General features: G+C 36.5%; 1 protein-coding gene across 1 annotated transcript in view; it reads right to left on the bottom strand.

Annotated features, from left to right (window-relative positions):
• The window catches only part of nckap5l (NCK-associated protein 5-like), a 291,964-nt gene that overhangs the window by 17,576 nt on the left and 256,382 nt on the right, over positions 1 to 18,006 (bottom strand). The window contains exons 16-19 of the mRNA XM_007896185.2: positions 11,850 to 11,937; positions 7,830 to 8,147; positions 6,685 to 6,839; positions 1,950 to 2,079 (exon numbers count right to left, since the gene is read on the bottom strand). Of these exons, the coding sequence (XP_007894376.2) occupies positions 1,950 to 2,079; positions 6,685 to 6,839; positions 7,830 to 8,147; positions 11,850 to 11,937 (691 nt within the window). The remainder of the gene's footprint in view (positions 1 to 1,949; positions 2,080 to 6,684; positions 6,840 to 7,829; positions 8,148 to 11,849; positions 11,938 to 18,006) is intronic.

Raw genomic sequence — 18,006 nt, 5'->3', positions numbered from 1 at the left:
GTGGCGGGATGGATATAAAATTGGCTGGTAGAGACAAAAAGCAGAGAGTAATGGTGAGCAGTTGGTTTTAAGACTGGAGGGAAGTATACAGTGGTGTCCCCTAGGGTTCGGTATTAGGACTACAGCCCTTTTTGAATTATATTGATGACCTGGACTTGGGTACAGGGAGCACAATTTTTAAGTTTACAGATGACACAAAACTTGGAAATGTCGTAAGCAGTGAGGAGGATAGTAGCAGACTGCAGGAGGATATAGACAGATTGGTGAAATGGACAGACACATGGCAGATGAAATTTAATACAGAAAAGTGTGAAGTGATGCATTTTGGGAGGAAGAATGAAGCGTTTATATAAAATAATAATATAAGCTAGATGGTACAATTTTAAAGGGGGTTTAGGAACAGAGGGATGATCTAGAGCTAGGAGTCACAAGCACAGTGGTTAATTTTACAAATGACACAAAGCTAATGAAGGTGAAAGATTGCAAAGATAAACAGAATAGGTTACAGGTGGACATGAACATTCTTGGGTATTGGGCAGATTAATGGCAGATGAAATTCAATGTGGAGAAATGCAAAGGGCTTCACACGGGGACAAAAAATCCAGGAAGGGACTATTATTTAAATAGAAAAAAAATCTGTACGGAAAATGAAAAGGACCTAGAGGTAGGGATTGACAATAAATTGAAGTGCTCGGTAGCAGTGAGTAAGGCAAACCAGATGCTGGGTTGTATTAAAAGAGCAATATTGCGCCGAAATAGTGGGGTGATCCTGCCACTTCATAAATCACTGGTGCGACCGCACTTGGAATACTGTGTGCAGTTCTGGTCACCGCAATATAAAAAGGATATTGCAGCGATTGAGAGGATATAGAGGGCAACCAAAATGACTGAGGGGATGGAGGGACTGGACTATGAGGAGCTATTAGAGAAACTGGGCATGTTCACCCTGGAGAAGAGAAGGTTGAGGGGCGATATGATTATATTCTTTAAGATTCTGAAGGGACTAGATAATATAGACCATGATAAGCTGTTTTATCTTGTATTGACCAGTAGAACCAGAGAACATGGCCTGTGATTGAAGAGGCATAAATTCAGAACAAATCTGCGGAAACACTACTTCACAAGCAAGTAGTAAACTTATGGAACAGGCTCCCCAGGGAGACGGTGGAATCAGAAAATGTTTGTTTCAAGAACAAATTAGATATGGGATTAGATATTGGCTTTATAAACAGAGGCATAGAGTACAAAGTAAGGAAGTTATGCTAAACCTTTATAAATCACTGGTTAGGCCTCAGCTGGAGTATTGTATCCAATTCTGGGCACCACACTTTAGGAAGGATATCAAGGCCTTGCAGAGGGTGCAAAGGAGATTTACCAGTATGATACTAGGGATGAGGGTTTTCAGTTATGTGGAGAGACTAGAGAAGCTGGGATTGTTCTGCTTAGAGCAGAGAAGATTAAGGGGAGATTTAATAGACGTATTCAAAATTATGAGCGGTTTTGATTGAGTAAATAAAGACAAACTACTTCCACTGACGGGTGAGTCGGTAACCAGAGGACACAGATTCAATTGGCAAAAGAACCAGAGGGGAGACAAGCAGAAATGGTTTTACCCAGATAGTTATTACGATCTGAAATGCACTACCTGAAAGCATGGTGGAACCAGATTCAATAATAACTTTCAAAAGGGAATTGGATATTTACTTGAAATGAAAAAATTGCAAGGCTTTGGGGTAAGAGCAGGGGAGGGACTGGTTGGATAGCTCTTTCAAAAAGCCGGCACAGATTGAAAGAGCTGAATGGCCTCCTTCTGCGCTCTAGGATTCTATGATTCAATGAAAACATGTCACAACCTTGGTAAGAAGTGACAGTGACTCAAATAACTAATTTCTGGGAATAAGTGAAGGGTGTATGAGGTTAAGATATAATTTTTTTTTCAATTAGCTTACTGAGTTTGTTGTTCTTCATTTTGCTGTATAATTCTTTGTCTCTGGTTCCTTTCTCATTTATTCCATATTCTACTTCAATTTCATTGTCACTGCTGCTGGCAGAGTAGGAACACATCCGTATTGCTCTGTCCTGCAAAAGCAATTGTACAGTGGTTACCAGGACTATTAATTTTATTTTGATAGCTTTATTACTTTGCAAAAAGGTTCCATTTTGATCTCTGAAAAAAGATGAACTTTCTAAGGCTTCTCACTTAAAATACAAGGACCTACATTGTTTAAACATTTTCCCCATTATTGGCCTTCCACAATAGTTTGGAATTACACTGTAAATGGGTTTATTATGGTTGTGGGTTTGAGAAATATTAGGTTATATATCAGGCCGAGTTCAAATATCTTCAGCCAAAGCGCTTGTTGTTTCCAATAAAATGCTGAATATACTGGATGTCATGTTGGCTGATCTTTCTTTTGAGCAGAGTTTTAAACTAAATTCATGACCATAAGGGAGGGAGACTTGCTGTTTTAGATGAGCATGAAGCAGCAACATTTTTTGACAACTGCAATACACCAGAAAGGGTTACAAGCCAACTGATAGTTCAAATTACTAATGCTGCCTAGATAGGAAAAATCTTTTGTTATAGAAGTAGATGTGCAACAAGCTGTTCAAAGATTTTTAAAAAAATAATTTCCATTCATCAGAAGTCCCTGAGACAGGGACATTTAGTTCACTTGGCAACGATGACAGTGACACCGATTGTCTTTGTGACAATTGCGAAGATTTGGTGTAATTCTTCTTGTTGAGGGACAATCAATTTAAATTACAGTCAAAGGAGCTCTAAAATTAAAACATTCTTGATATGATTTGCTGTACTGTAATGCATGATTTTAATTTGAATGAAACAGTATGTGTTATTTGAGAGTCTGTTCAGGCGTAAAAGCATACAATAGCACAGAGACTTTTTAAAAATAATAAATATTAAAATGGTAATATCTAACGGATCTGAAATGACAGTCTCGTTAAACGATAGCCTACGTAAACCTAAATCCAAAATGTATACTTACCTCCGGAACTAAAACTATGTCGTTCACTATTAATGTGATGACAAATTGTAGCATTGCAATCACACTTCCCTTTCATGCTTTTCCTTAAGACCACCTTAGTCACTTATGTGTTATTGTTATGGAATTTAATATTTCCAAAGTAACTACCAATAGACAACTGAAAAATCAGGTTTTCACTTGACAAATAGAGATCAGCAGAAATCAAATGCTTATGCAATGAAAAATCTCACAGGTGCACTCAAGAAGAAATTAGGTCAGGCCAAGAGCTTGTATGGTTATTGTCAACGATGATGTAGAATAAAAAAATTGTTTTGAACTTTCTATAAATCTTTGAAGGTTTGACAACTTGCCAATTTTGGAAACTAATCTTGACTCACAGAAAACTTTTTCCATATGGTCCAATCCTTACCAATTCATTTAAAAAAATAAAAAGCACATTGGGACATCCTCCTGACATGAAAGGTGCTATACAAATATAATCTTGTTGTTGTTGTTAAAAAATAAATGGCTAAATTAACTTTAAGACATGATAAGTTACTATTGTTTGTGATTACTACATTAGTGGATGAATTGTCCTTCAATAGGGATCAATTTTATTAATATAAGAAAAATTGTTACAGTATTGAACAACCGAAGCAGTGATAAATGGAAATAACCTGAACTGCATGCTGTCTCATTCCCACCAAAAGAATATATTATATTTCATATCAGGTAGGGTTCTTTCATGTTCCCGATGGTAAAATCTAATATTCAATGCCCTATTCCTTGTCAAATAATAATAATAATAATCCTTGCATTTGATATAGCGCTTTTCACGTCGGGAGGACGTCCCAAAGCGCTTCACAGAACACACTGTAAAGTGAATTGACTGTATATTTGTGGGCGAACGCGGCCGCCAATTGCGCACAGCAATATCCCACAAACAGTCGTAGATTGAAAATGACCAATTTATTATTGTTTTTGGTTTTTGGAGGGATTATTATTAGGCTCTGTGTGGAGTAAGGAAACTTGCCCAAGGTTTCGTTCTGCCTGGAATTGAACTCAGGTCTCTCATTTGCAAAGCAAGTGCTCTAACCACTGAGCTACAGAACTCTGCAAAAAAAAGAACAAAATAAGCAAAATATATTTCAATCTATGCAAATAAATGAATAAGAGTAACAAAACTAACTCATATTTGACAAACTTTGCTGAATTTATTACAAAATCAGAATGTGTACTGTTTTATCTGTATATGGGAATTGAAACAAATGAATAGCCTGGAATATTTTAATTGAAGGTCTTTGTTCATTCAGTGATTGCTACCATTTTTTAAAAAATCCTATACACACAATTTATATACTGTGCTGGTTTCTATAAGGCCAGGAAGCAGATCTTCTGCCCTGTCATTTCTTTCCCTATTATTCCAAAGTGCTTTAATGGGAAAAAGAATTTTCATATTGTGCTGTTAAGTGCAAAAATACAATCAAACATCAAGTAACTTATATTAATTACGATCCCAATTCAATATTTCACACAGATAGCAAAGCCACTATTCTCCCAATAATGTAGAAATAAAATCGCACATTTTTGTTTGTGGGACATTACTGTGCACAAACTGGCTGCTGTGCTCACCCAAAAAACTCAGTTAATCTGCTTTACAGTGAATCCTACGAAGCACTTTGAGCTTCACAGGATTTGTCCTCCCGTAGTCTTCAAGTATCAAATATACCTTTGCCAGATGCCGGTTAACCTCAGACGTCGGGTAAATCAAACAAAATGCCCATCCCCGATTCATTTGTATTCTTACCTGTTTTAAATATGTCCGTTAATTTGGATGGCAGTTGAGGTAATCTGGGCAAAATGCCACGCTGGTTGCCGCTGAAAGTGCTCATTCACAAGCAGCTGGAGTTGGGTTATCAATTAGCGAGGGGGGGGGCAGAGGAATAGGGAAGAACAAGGGAGGAAATATCCTCTGCTGGACGGTGAAGTACTGGACTGTATTTTGCAGCCAAATATAGTTTACTGAATTCTGTGAGAGTATTTTATTGTAATAATAATCCTTAATTTGATATAGCGCCTTATAATGTCTTCTAGATGTCTCAAAGCGCTTCACAGAGTATACTGTAAAGTGAATTGACTGTATATTTGTGGGCGAAAGGTGGCAGCCAATTGCACACAGTGGTGTCCCACAAACAGTCGTGGATTGAGTGACTAAATTAGTATTTTTCTGAAGGGATTATTGCTCCTTGAAAAGCGATCTGCCAATCGACTAACAACTGGGTTCCCACTTACTGCTCGGTAAACAGAGGTGTGTGGAGTAAGGAAACTTGCCCAATGTTCCGCCCCATCTGGGAATCAAACCCAGGTATTCTCGCTTGCGAGACGAGTGCTTTAACCACTGAGCTACAGGACTCCATTTCAACTTTAGTTAACATTGTTTCAAGTGAAACATGTTTATCATCATTATTATTATCACTTAATTTTGTGTCAGAGTGGAATTTGTTTAAAGTCCACCTGAACAAGACCATGCTTGAATATCTCTTCTGAAAGACAATACCTTCGATAATGCAGCGCTCCCCAAGCATTGCATTGGAGTGTCAGCCTAGATTATGTATTCAAAATCCTGTCGTAGACCTTGAAATCACAACTCCTAACTCAGAAACAACAATTCCATCAAGGCTGACACATTTTACATCTTTTGAATCCTGAGAAAAGGACTAAAATGAAGCAAAAATGGAATTTGCTATTTGCTCAGTGACTTCAGTTTGTAAACATCGCATTTTCTTGCCCGATGAGTATTTCATGGTTTTGAAGCAGTTAATATGAAATATCTACAAATAAAGCCATGGAGCGTGCACTTCAATGTGAAAATGATTGCACAGCAAATTTGCAAAAGGCAATTTTTGGATAACACTCAGCAAGTCTTGGGTGGTCAGGTAATGGAGCAGTTTTATAACATTTGTGGTAGCGAAAGTGCATCTTCCAACATTCAACCCAGGGACCAAAACCTTAACAATGTAACAGACAGTCTCAACAATGTCTATGCTACTCTGAGAGCCTGCTACAGAAAAGAAAAAACTGTGCAACTTAAAGAAAAGCATTTTGTTAGAGTACGTTGTTGTGCAGTTGAACAAAAGAATGTAGATTCAAAGTGATAAATGATGTGTAGTAAAAAGCTGCACTGAAAGAAAGTAATATACATCTATTACAGTAGAGGATTTATGCAAATTGGAATAAATAGCTCGGAATGGAATGCACTTAAGACATTTCTATGGGCCACATTACTATGTCTCAAACGACACACTCCTAATTTCAAAAAATGGCAATTGGAGGGCACAGAAAGCTACAAGGCACACTAACCACATACAATGGGGCAATAGTGGCCAGATTCAGAGATACTGCTGTCGAAGTTATGGGGAACAGTAATCATTGGAGTCGGTGATCTTTTTTCTAGATTTGGACCCATTTTCTGGTTGCAGCATCTCCCAGCAGACTGATTGTTGATGCATTATACGATTAATAACTGGAACCTTGCTACCATAGACCATCAGGAACTAAACCACATTGATTACAAGGAAACCCACAAGATCCATTCAAGGCATCATATACTTGAAGACTTCTTAAAGTTATAGATTAATGTTAAAACTTAGTTTATTTTAAATAAGATATGATAGGAATGGCTGCAGTCATTGTGTACCTGTGCACTCACAGCACACGAGCTACTTGATTGTTCAGAATCCTTCATCTTCTCTGCCAAGTCTGAAAAACCACTTTTATGGCTATTTGAAAATTTGGCAGTTGTACCACTCTGATCCATACTGTCTCGTTTTCTATGTTTAGGCATCAGGAAACCTAAAACATAATCAAATTGTTCAGCTGTTTTAATAATGTCCTTGCTAAAAAGAATTGCTCGTTATACTCTTAACAAAGGCAGCAATGTCTAAAGTGCATTTACATTTTTTTTACTTTGATGGTTTTCATTTATGTTTTAAATGTCAAATTTATAAAGTAACATCTCTAAAAAAGATATTGTTCTAAAAAACAAAGCATGCTACTTTGTGAAGATATCCACAGAAAATAAAGCCACACAGTTAAAACTCCTATGTTACACTGACTATCTGGCTTACAGTATCTTGCGATGTCTACATCTTGACATGTTAATTTAGAAAGTATTCCGTGCCATTGTCAGTATGGTGATGTTTAGCATCCAGATCACTATAGACTTTTCCTATTATCCAGTCTTCATGAAACAATCCATTGCTCATGGTTTCTATTCAATTTGTTATAATGACAGTGTTTAATCACTCAACCTGCTCCACCGCCGACCAGTGAAATGAGGTCACACATGTGACCATCCAGCTGTACATTCGAGATCTCCCACACAAACTGAACACAATTATACACAATGTTTTCAGCACGCAAATTTCTAAATATTTAGGGAGACGGAAAAAAAGTTATAGGTCTATTTCCATTTAAACTTGATGGTGTAGTATTTGTTCAATTTAGATTCCTACTGTTTATAATCCAATATTACACCCCTTAAAACTCATAACGCGTTTGAAATTATGTGCACACAAATGAGTCATTAATGCATTCATTATCACAAGAAATCTATAGTTCTTGGCTATTTTAAGTATTTAGAGCAAAGTTTTAATTAGAATGTAGCAAATTCCAATGGATTTTAAATACTGCCATTTTTATCCTTGGTAAATTCATGTTGGCAGGTTTGCCGGTGATACCTTACATTACAAAACCTCAATAATCTTTTGTTTAATAGCCTGTTATCACACTGGGCAGACAATTTTGAGTATAAAACTTGGTGAAAGGTCAGATGACATTTACCTGCTCGAGATGTTTTTGGAATGCAACTCTGAAACGACTGCAAACCCTTGGAAGTCATTGTAGGATCTGATGCTGAATGACTAATTGTATCTGGTCCAGGGTGGCTTCCTTCACCACTGCTAGGCACTTCTCGTTCAAGTGTTTTTGCTTTTTGAAATATATTTGTGGGGTGGGGGGCTTCCCCTGGGGATGAGGAAAGTTCACATTCAAGGCTGGACGTTGATTTAGGAACGTGTCTTCCTGATGGCCGGTTTGTAGAATCAGGAAGGGGAAAAGTTCCAATCCCACTGTCCAGTGTTCTCATCTGACAACTTGATCCTGAGGTATAGGAAAAGTAAATGAGGGATGGAACAACAGGAAACAGGCTCTATAGGCAGTGAAATGGATTATGGGGGAAAAGGGCAACTTTGAAGGAAAAATTAATTATTTCAGTGAAGAAACAGTACTCTCTAAATAATAAAGGCATTATTCCATGTAAAGTTTTATGATAATAATAATAATAATAATCCTCGCATTTGATATAGCGCTTTTCACGTCGGGAGGACGTCCCAAAGCGCTTCACAGAACACACTGTAAAGTGAATTGACTGTATATTTGTGGGCAAACGCGGCAGCCAATTGCGCACAGCAATGTCCCACAAACAGTCGTAGATTGAAAATGACCAATTTATTATTGTTTTTTGGGGTTTGGGAGGGATTATTATTAGGCTCTGTGTGGAGTAAGGAAACTTGCCCAAGGTTTCGCCCCTGCCTGGAACTGAACTCAGGTCTCTCGCTTGAGAGGCGAGTGCTCTAACCACTGAGCTGCAGGACTCCACGATCCACTGATCACTGTTATAGGTTGCATTGTTTCTTTGCCTCATTAACAGAGAAAATATAGAAAGGACAATGTTTAAAGTATGCTTTTTTTATTTACACCAGCTTTAAACATAGCTTGCTGTTATTCAAATTGTAAGTCTCAAACAGTTTGGTTTGTATTTTGTTTCCCATTTTATTCTATGCTAATGTAACAAACTGCTGTGTTTTTAAAACAAGGAATAGTATTCAACTGAGAGGTTGGTGATAGATTAATAGTGACACACATGACGACCAATTCTGCTGGATGATATTGGCTGAAATGCAAAAACACCGTTCATTTTAGGAATAGGAATTAGAATGCTTTACTTCTCCTCCTTGAAATTGAACAATCTGAGCCAAGCCAGACAACTGGAGGTAATGCATATAAACATTGAGTTAGATCACTAGCCAGATCAGATGAAGAGACATTTCACTGATTTACACATTTTTACTAAACTACACATCAAACACACAGACCATCAGTCATCCTATGCTTATCAGGCAGAGGGTAAGCACAACAGATGCAATAATACAATAATGCTTGACTGGTAAATGTAGCATTTTACACCAGATTGTTTCAGTTTGATGGAAAAACACAAGAAAAAAGTATAGATAACTTACTTAGTTGCAGTTTATGCAGGAGTTAAAAAAATGCTCATAGTTGTTCCTAATCATACATCCAACTATCTGCTTTATTGAGAGGTCATAACATAACTTGCACTTATATAGCCCCATTTTATGTCAAATGGCCCAAAGTACTTTACAATACAAATTTACATTTATATAGCACCTTTCACATTGGGAGGACTTTACAATATAAAACTGGTTAGAACTAAGCCTTTGCATACGCAAAGTTAATATGTGCCACAATGTCCCATAATCAACAATGAAATTAGTAGTCAATTAATTTGAATTTGATGAGATGGGAATAAGGCCAGGGAAGCAGGAAAAAATACACCTTATAGAATATAAAATGGCTAAAGTCAGTTATTTCTTTTTTTTATTAGATATGAAATTAGATTTTTCCAGGATATTACATATTTTTCTTTTTCAAACATTCATTTTATTTCTTGTCTTGTTTATTTTGGTGCACATTTGTTTGTATACAGCCATAAGCCAAGAGGCACTACATATCATGAAAACATTAAATTTGCTGTAATTGTTTGTGAATTCAGTCTGTTAAGAGTACCAAAAATACAGTATTAATCATTATTTGACATCAATTGACATGTTTGTGAAATTTCAATTCATTATTGAACTTGGAAAGGCAAATGCCTCACAAGGTTTTTAATAGCATTAAATATTGTATGACTGGTTCATCAGGAAATATTATTTAAAATAAGCAATACTTGTTGCTGGGGTTCTGCACACATTAAATTGTGCATCAACATACCTTTAGCTAACAAATACAAAACTGCTAAACTACAGGAGGTGAATTTAATCACTTTCAGTAGCATAAAAGAAGAACATAATGGTAGTGGTTTACTGGGCATTCGTGATGTTGTTGACTGAGGGAAAGCAGCGCTCCATTCCTACATATTCAAACCTATCCCCAGAATGCAGACATTTACCTTTGAATGAAATCCCCAGCAATTCAAAAAGCAGACATGAAAATTAACACTTTTCTTTCCCTTCAATTTGTTTCCATTCAGTTTCTCTCCTGGAGTCACGGACCTTTATTTGAATACAGTTGCAACATCACCCAAACTCAAATATTGCGCATGTACCAATAACCAATCTGTAAAGCCCCGGTGAGCTGGTTTCAATGTAGTAATCAGAAAGGAAGGATGGTGTAGTGAATTGGCTGATTTAAAAAAAAACATTTTGTAAACACATTGCATGCTGGCTCTAATTACATCTTACCAATCTACAGCACAAATGGAGGAAACTATCTGATCCAAGTGATCTGAAAATTGACGGTGATATTTCCAGTGTTTAGAAAATCAGCATTGCAATCTTTGTGGGGTTTTTTTGTGTAGTGAAAACTGGCATGCAGCAGCAATTCAAACCCATGATATCATTGATAATAATTGGGCATAAGTAGTGTACAAAGATGTAGCAAATTAATCTGTCAAATTAAGCGTAAACACTATCCTGATAGATAGCGAAACACTAAGCATTTATCAATAACATAATTTTTATAATTAATCATTCTTTTCTCTTGCTTGCTTTCTTCCTGATCAGATGAATAGTTATATAAATGAATAATTTTATTTTTCAGATGGTCAATTTTTGTCATTAAGTTGCAACCAACACTTGAAATTAGCAGCAAATAATGTAACTAATTTTAATTGACAGCACAGTTGAAGACGCTTTATTCATCATCTAGTCTTCTGTGACATTAATTTTGCAAAGAGTTTTTTTCTTTTGTGCAGGAAAGTCTATTTCTTAATGATCCTGATTTCTGCAGGCATTAATTAATATATTAATCATCCACCTTATTTATTACACACAGTAATCATTCATTAACATCAATTCATGATGAAATTATAATTGAAATACCTAATATGCAAAATGTTTACAACAATAATGCTATCTACATTTCAATCTGTTAACAGATTGAGGTCCAAACAATTGAAGAACCAGCTAGGCTTAGGCTGTCTGCTTCATAAATATAATTGTGGGGAATTGCATTTTACCTTACCAATACCTTATCAAATAATTTTTCATTAATTAGCTTGTAACTTCCAGAAACGAGACCTTTTCCATAGCAAAAGTTCAATGTGTCTATATGTCCAACCATTATTAATAATAGGTGAGGCAAAACCAAGTCTTGCCTTAATTGATCTAATTAATATATGGGTAGAGGTATATGGAAGGACTCAGCATAACAGATCATGACATTCAGACTGGTGAGTTTCATGAACTTTGCACTCAGATCTGTGGTGTATTCAGGAGAAGATGAAAACTGAGAGCTGTTTAGATAAACATTGTATTGAGAAGGTGGGGCCCGAAAAATCAGATGGAATTCTAAACACTACCTTGGAGAAAAGCTATTTTAGACAGACAGTGGTCAACGAATGTCCTCTGAAATTATTTCTATTAGTGCAGTGCACTTTCTCTGACCCAAAATCTTTCCTGTGAACATTTGAAATAGCTTAGCAATCTTTACAGATATTGAAGCAAAGGTGGAACAATTTAATAGGAGAAAGTAATGAAGTGGTTGTTAGAACAAACACCATACCTATCAAGTTATCTTGGCATGTGGACTCAGGGGAGGTCTCCTCTAAGATGCCTGGATTCACATTCTTTTTCTCAGGAGAGTTCGCAACCTGTAGTAATCATACAAGTAATCAGGATGCAAGTTTTGTAACATTTAAAGACAATAGCGTATTATTAGGTTAATAAACAAATAAGTGTAAACATCAATATTACTTTTAAACATTTTCTAAATCAAATGTCATAATAATAATCCTTGCATTGGGTTTAGCGCTTCATCATGTCTTCGAGTTGTCTCAAAGCGCTTCACAGAATATAATATAAAGTGAATTCACAGCAACTTACGACTAGGTAAACAGAGGTGTGTGGAATATAGGAAACTTGCCCAATGTTTCGCCCTGCCCAGGAATCGAACCCAGGTCCTCTTGCTTGCTTATTTCACCAACCCGTATTGATTACTGTTACTGCATTAAATACACAGTTTATTGTGCTTTATGTTGGAAAAGAGTACATTTGAAATACAATTTTTACAAAAGATATTTATCACGTAAATATCTCTCAAAGTGCTTGGCAAATAATTACTTCAGGGGTAGTTAGGTGTGTGTTAGGTACAAAATCCACCTGGGTCTCCATTTATGTAGCAGTACAAAGCCGCTGAAAGTTGGTAAATTGTTGCATTTAGTCTTAACTTTGAAGTTGGTATTCTGTAGTTCTTAAAAGAGCTTACACAAAGCCTTACAATAAAGGTTGTAGTTTAGAAGTTGCCAAATTTTCGTGGCTCTAAAATACTACATAAACAGAGTAAATCAGGTGGAGATTTTCCCCAAGCAGCAGCAATTTAATTCAGCACAGTCCCCAAAACAGCTGTGAGTTGAAAGGCCAATTAATGTGGAGGATTACTGGCCAGAACGAAAAATCCTTTAATAACCTGTTCAAAAAACTGAACCTACAACAATTTTAAGCCTATTAGTACTACACTGGAGTATTAGCCTAGACTATACATCAAATCCCACCTGTGTTCCATGCCTTGGGACTCCAGAGGGATAAAATTCTAGTCGGCATTTAGTCGGCATGAGTGATTATAATGAGGAAAATGCATTAGGAGCAGGAATTGAGAATGTTGCTGCACATACAGCTGTCTGGAATCTCATCCCTCTGGAATCTTCCAGGACTATCTGGAGTGTCAACCCAGACTACAAGTTCAAGTCTTGATATTCAGTGGGAACCCACATCCTTCTGACACAGAGCAGAGCATATTAATAATAATAATAATAATAATAATCCTTGCATTTGATATAGCGCTTTTCACGTGGGAGGACGTCCCAAAGCGCTTCACAGAACACACTGTAAAGTGAATTGACTGTATATTTATGGGTGAACGCGGCAGCCAATTGCGCACAGCAATGTCCCACAAACAGTCGTAGATTGAAAATGACCAATTTATTATTGTTTTTGGTTTTTGGAGGGATTATTATTAGGCGTGTGGAATAAGGAAACTTGCCCAAGGTTTCGCCCTGCCTGAAATTGAACTCAGGTCACTCGCTTACAAAGCGAGTGCTCTAACCACTGAGCTACAGGACTACCGACTGAGCAGTAGTAGACCCCAAAGAAAAGCATCTTATAAATTAATACTACCCAATTAATATTACACATATAACTTGTGCAATTTGGCACTAAAGATACTTTTATAGGCCCATTTACATCTGCCAGCAATGGCCACAAAGTCATAATTACTCTGTTTGTCCTATCAAAATTCTACGCTTGTTTGAACTATAAAAAACAAATCATAAAAGTTCAACAAGTCAAAAATAAATTGTCCAGGAAAAATACTTGAACATGAATGACATTTGAAAGCAAGGCTGATTTGGATTTAACAAAATACATACTGTTACTTATGCTTTGTAACAGTAAAATGTACTAAGCAACAAAGCAGAGATGCCAATAGTGCATTCAAAGCAGCTCTCAGAATATTACAACTTAACATTGAGAAAATATCTGGAGAAATAAGAGTTTTATATGCATGGTTTTATGGGAGGGTGATTGTATGTGACCAGTGGCAAATATCATTCAATGTGGACCAACACGTTGATGAGATTCAGAAAGGAGAATAGTGGGAAGATAAAATAAGTTGCATTAGCCTCCAGGTCACAACACTGGAGAGGGTTGGGGGGAATGTGTTTTTTTTGGGGGGTGGGGGGCAGGGGGAACCAAATGAATACATTGCTGAAAATATTCTGTGTGTGTGTGTGGCAACAGCAATGACAGCAAATGGGATCTTGGGGTAATTAACTAAGGGTATACTTAAGTCCTTGAGGGTACACCTTAATTCGCTGAAATTTAAACAGAATTTGGAGGGAGAACTGGGAGATCTTGAAGGAATCAAGATCCTGAATTGTGTAGATAAACTGAACTCTAATACTATGTTTAACATGGGCAAACTAGAATAAGACACAGACTCAAACTCAGAAGTAAACAGTTTAGGTTTAATTATTTTCAGAGTGGTAGATGTGTGGCACAGACTATCTGGAGAGGTGATGTAGGCAAATGTGGGTCAGGAAATTCAAGAGGAATTAGTTAGCTATTTTGCCAAAGAATTGAAAGGAAGAGTGGCGTTGGATTATTTATTATTATTGGAATCAATCACAGTTTGTCCCCGTCCCAGAGTTAAAGTCCAACTCATTGGAAATGCCACATATTTACTTATATTTGACAACGTATTATTAGGAAGTTGAAACAGTATTGCACAAAATCAAAATTTATTCCTGGACATTCTTAATATTATATTAGTTCTGCTGGATATCTGGGTCTGAATTGCTGAAACTCATGGATTACAGTTTCAAAGCTCCAGTGGCTTTGGTTCCTAAAAGGTTCAATTTATCGCGAGCTGTGTTTGCAAATTTCAGATAATGATTATACTTGCAATAAATTTTGAAATGAAAATGGAAAAATTAGTTTTAGGTGACTGGTTTGCAATATTAAAAACATGCACTTCAGCAATAGGTTTACACAGATGTAGACTACAACACCCACACCTCCTTCAGAATATTAGCTGTGGAGGTCATCAGTACAAACTAAAATGAATAAATATACTAAGTTTCTGTGCTGTGGTTTCACCTTCCTAACAGGGTACTGAGGCAAATTGGATGACTGTACTGTACTCATTGCTAAACATCACTTAAGCAAGATACCAGAGCAATAACAGTGGAAACTTATTCTAGTAGTTAAGCGCCTTCAGGATAGATTGGGAGAAAAGAAAATTGGAGGAAAACATAATCTAGATTGGCTATGCGACCTATCGAGACTCACCCAGTTTGGCTGTTTGTTAGTGAAGTAATATTTCCTCAATTCAAGTGTAACAATTGGAGCTCACCACATGCTCCAGAATCCAACACACAACCGTATCATAATGTTTATTGGACTTACCCTTCACCTATCTATCAACCATTACAAATTTAATCTCACATTTATCAAGTGTGTAGATAGATATCATACTGGTGAATAGACCTTATCTGTGTAGAGTTAGTCGATCAATATAGGCCTCACCACCTCGGTGATCCAATTCCTTCAAAAACTCAAATGTACCATTACATATATACAGACCTTTTTATTTTCTATGTGTTATATATTTTCTGCTTTCAGTGACAGACAGAAAACTGCATTTCTGCTCAGTGACATCACTGCAAATGGACAATGGACTGTTCCCAGTCTGTCAATGTGATAAGTTAGTCAATGTACAGGTATCTTCCTTTAAAACAGAGGCACCTTCCTTTAACACAGTTTCCTGATCCATTTTATGCACTCCTACTGGAACATGGTCTCATACCAGAAGCTTAGGACACCGGTTCGAAATTGGCAAATAGTGAAGCCATAAAAAGCCTGACATTTGGTATAGAACACAACACACAAAATGACCTTTTGCATGAGTGTGTCTTGCTTTCCCTTGTGCAACTTGGCGCTTTTATTCATTCTGAACTTCCACAGCAAGTGCAAACGTCAAACCCACACCACCAACAACAACTTGTATTTATATAGTGGTCTTCATGTGGGTCACACCTCGGAGCACTTGAACCACACAGACACAAAACATTTACACATATGCACAATTCAATTGGAAATTGGAAATGCCATTACTGACAGTAAAAGAAGCAGTTTCACTGGCAGAATACAACTCATCGAGTGGTTCAGTCAAGTAACAGAATTCCTTCAACTTGAGAGGAGAAACCGTACCCTTCACATCCCAGAGAAAAGCCACACTCAGCCAGTCCCCAGACTCAGTCTTATGCACTGACAGTATGACTATCAGCAAGAGAGATCAGAAAGGAGACCAGAAGATCAGAACAGAAAAGAATTTCAGATAACAGAAATTGACGAACAGTGAAGCGCAGAAAGTGGGTAATGATGAAAGGGGAGAGCGAAGGAGTAACAGAAGACCAACACATGATTGACAAGAAAAGAATTCAGGTCAAATGAAGCAGTCAGAAGGAACCCAGTAAGAAGGATAAGCAGTGTGTAAATCAAAAAGATGGGAATGTAATGATCAAAATAGTTGGTAAGAAGCACATTAACCATGCTGTTGAGCTAAAAAAAAATCAATAGACAGCATCAGGTAGTTCCCAAATGGCAGACTGTGATATGGAACTGAACAGAAAAGCCATTTTATCCAGATATGCATGTTGCAGGCTCCAGGGGTATCCGATTCAGGCTTTGGTAAGATTAATGATTGAGATGGGAAGATTTTGAGTGAATATAATTAAGAAATCACTATGAAAGGACTGTATTAATCCAGTAGTCTTAGTCAGATTCTTTACGTTGTATTCATGATTTTGCAATGTTCATCAATTGTTAATTCAAGATACCCTGCTTGGTATTTAATTGCTTCATTGTCCTTCAAAGGTTTCCTACCCAGAAACAAGTAAGAATCATTTACTCCTAAGTACTATCTCCTGGACCAGTTATTATTATAGGAAAATTAAACTCATATGCATCCAGACCAGCAAGAAGTTATTTGCTTTACTAGAAAATTATGTTTGCTTATGACAAATTGATTGTATGCAAACTATAAAAAATGATTAATAACTTTCAAATCTCAATATTTGCTATGGCATTCTGTAATACAACAACAACCCTCCAAACATATAAAAGGCTGAATCACACAAAAAACATTCAAGATGTAAAGCTTCATTCCATGATAGTAAAGTATTTCAGAAAGCTGATTCTGTAGCATAGTGACTGAAACCAAGTCACTGAGAATGGATTCTGGAGATGAAGGTGGCGTTCTGACACAAGTCAGAATTAATTATTCTTAACTGTTCTCATTTACATAATTCAGACAGTGTTCGAACACCTTTTGCATCATAATTTTAGGCTAAATACAGCAAAGTGAGAAATAATTATACATCTTAATACTAAAAAAATGCATTTTTTTACATAATAAAAACATTACATAATACTATCTCAGGTGCAGTAAGTAGAATATTATACATATTTATAAAAATAAATCATCTCGCAAATTTCAGCATCTTTTGCAGTCATGTTTATAAAAACTGTGCTTTAATCTGTCGGGAGAGCATTAAATGAAGCGTGGTTGAATTGAATGACTGATAAGGGGTTATACTTTACTATCAAAGTTCCAGATCACAAGGATTGAATTTCCTGCATGTTGCACATTTCCAGACTTTCAATTCACTCTCCTCTCTCTGACAGTACAAGGTCAGTTTTAGATATGCTTGTGTTGTGTGTCCTAGTACACTGGCGTAATAATGCAAAGCACATCTGCAATGACCAGCCAGCCAGTCAATTAATCTAAGGACACAGAGCTCTTTTTGAACCCACTTGTATTTCACAAATTAAATGCTTCTTTAATAATTCTGAGTTCATATAGATACTAAGTTAACGTTATTTGGATGATAGAGCTTAGTTGAACAACAAATTGTATAAACATTGCATATTTTAAAATTTACATTCTGAAGGATTTTGACATCAGGTTTTATTTATATAAATGATTAAAAGAAACCACATGTTATTTGGAAAAAAATGTTGCTAATTATTTTTAGGCTCTCAGAGTTTCAAATACCAGAGTAGACGAGTGAGAGTTGGCGAGTTATATATCCAAAGACCTTATCCAGAAGCCATTTTACCTAGAGCTAGGAAGTTTGAGAGCGTAGTATGCATTGCCTTACCCT

This window comes from Callorhinchus milii, unplaced genomic scaffold (genome assembly GCF_018977255.1).
Source record: "Callorhinchus milii isolate IMCB2004 unplaced genomic scaffold, IMCB_Cmil_1.0 Scaffold6, whole genome shotgun sequence".
Taxonomy (NCBI): Eukaryota; Metazoa; Chordata; class Chondrichthyes; order Chimaeriformes; family Callorhinchidae; genus Callorhinchus; species Callorhinchus milii.
This window is presented reverse-complemented; position numbering and strand designations above follow the sequence as displayed.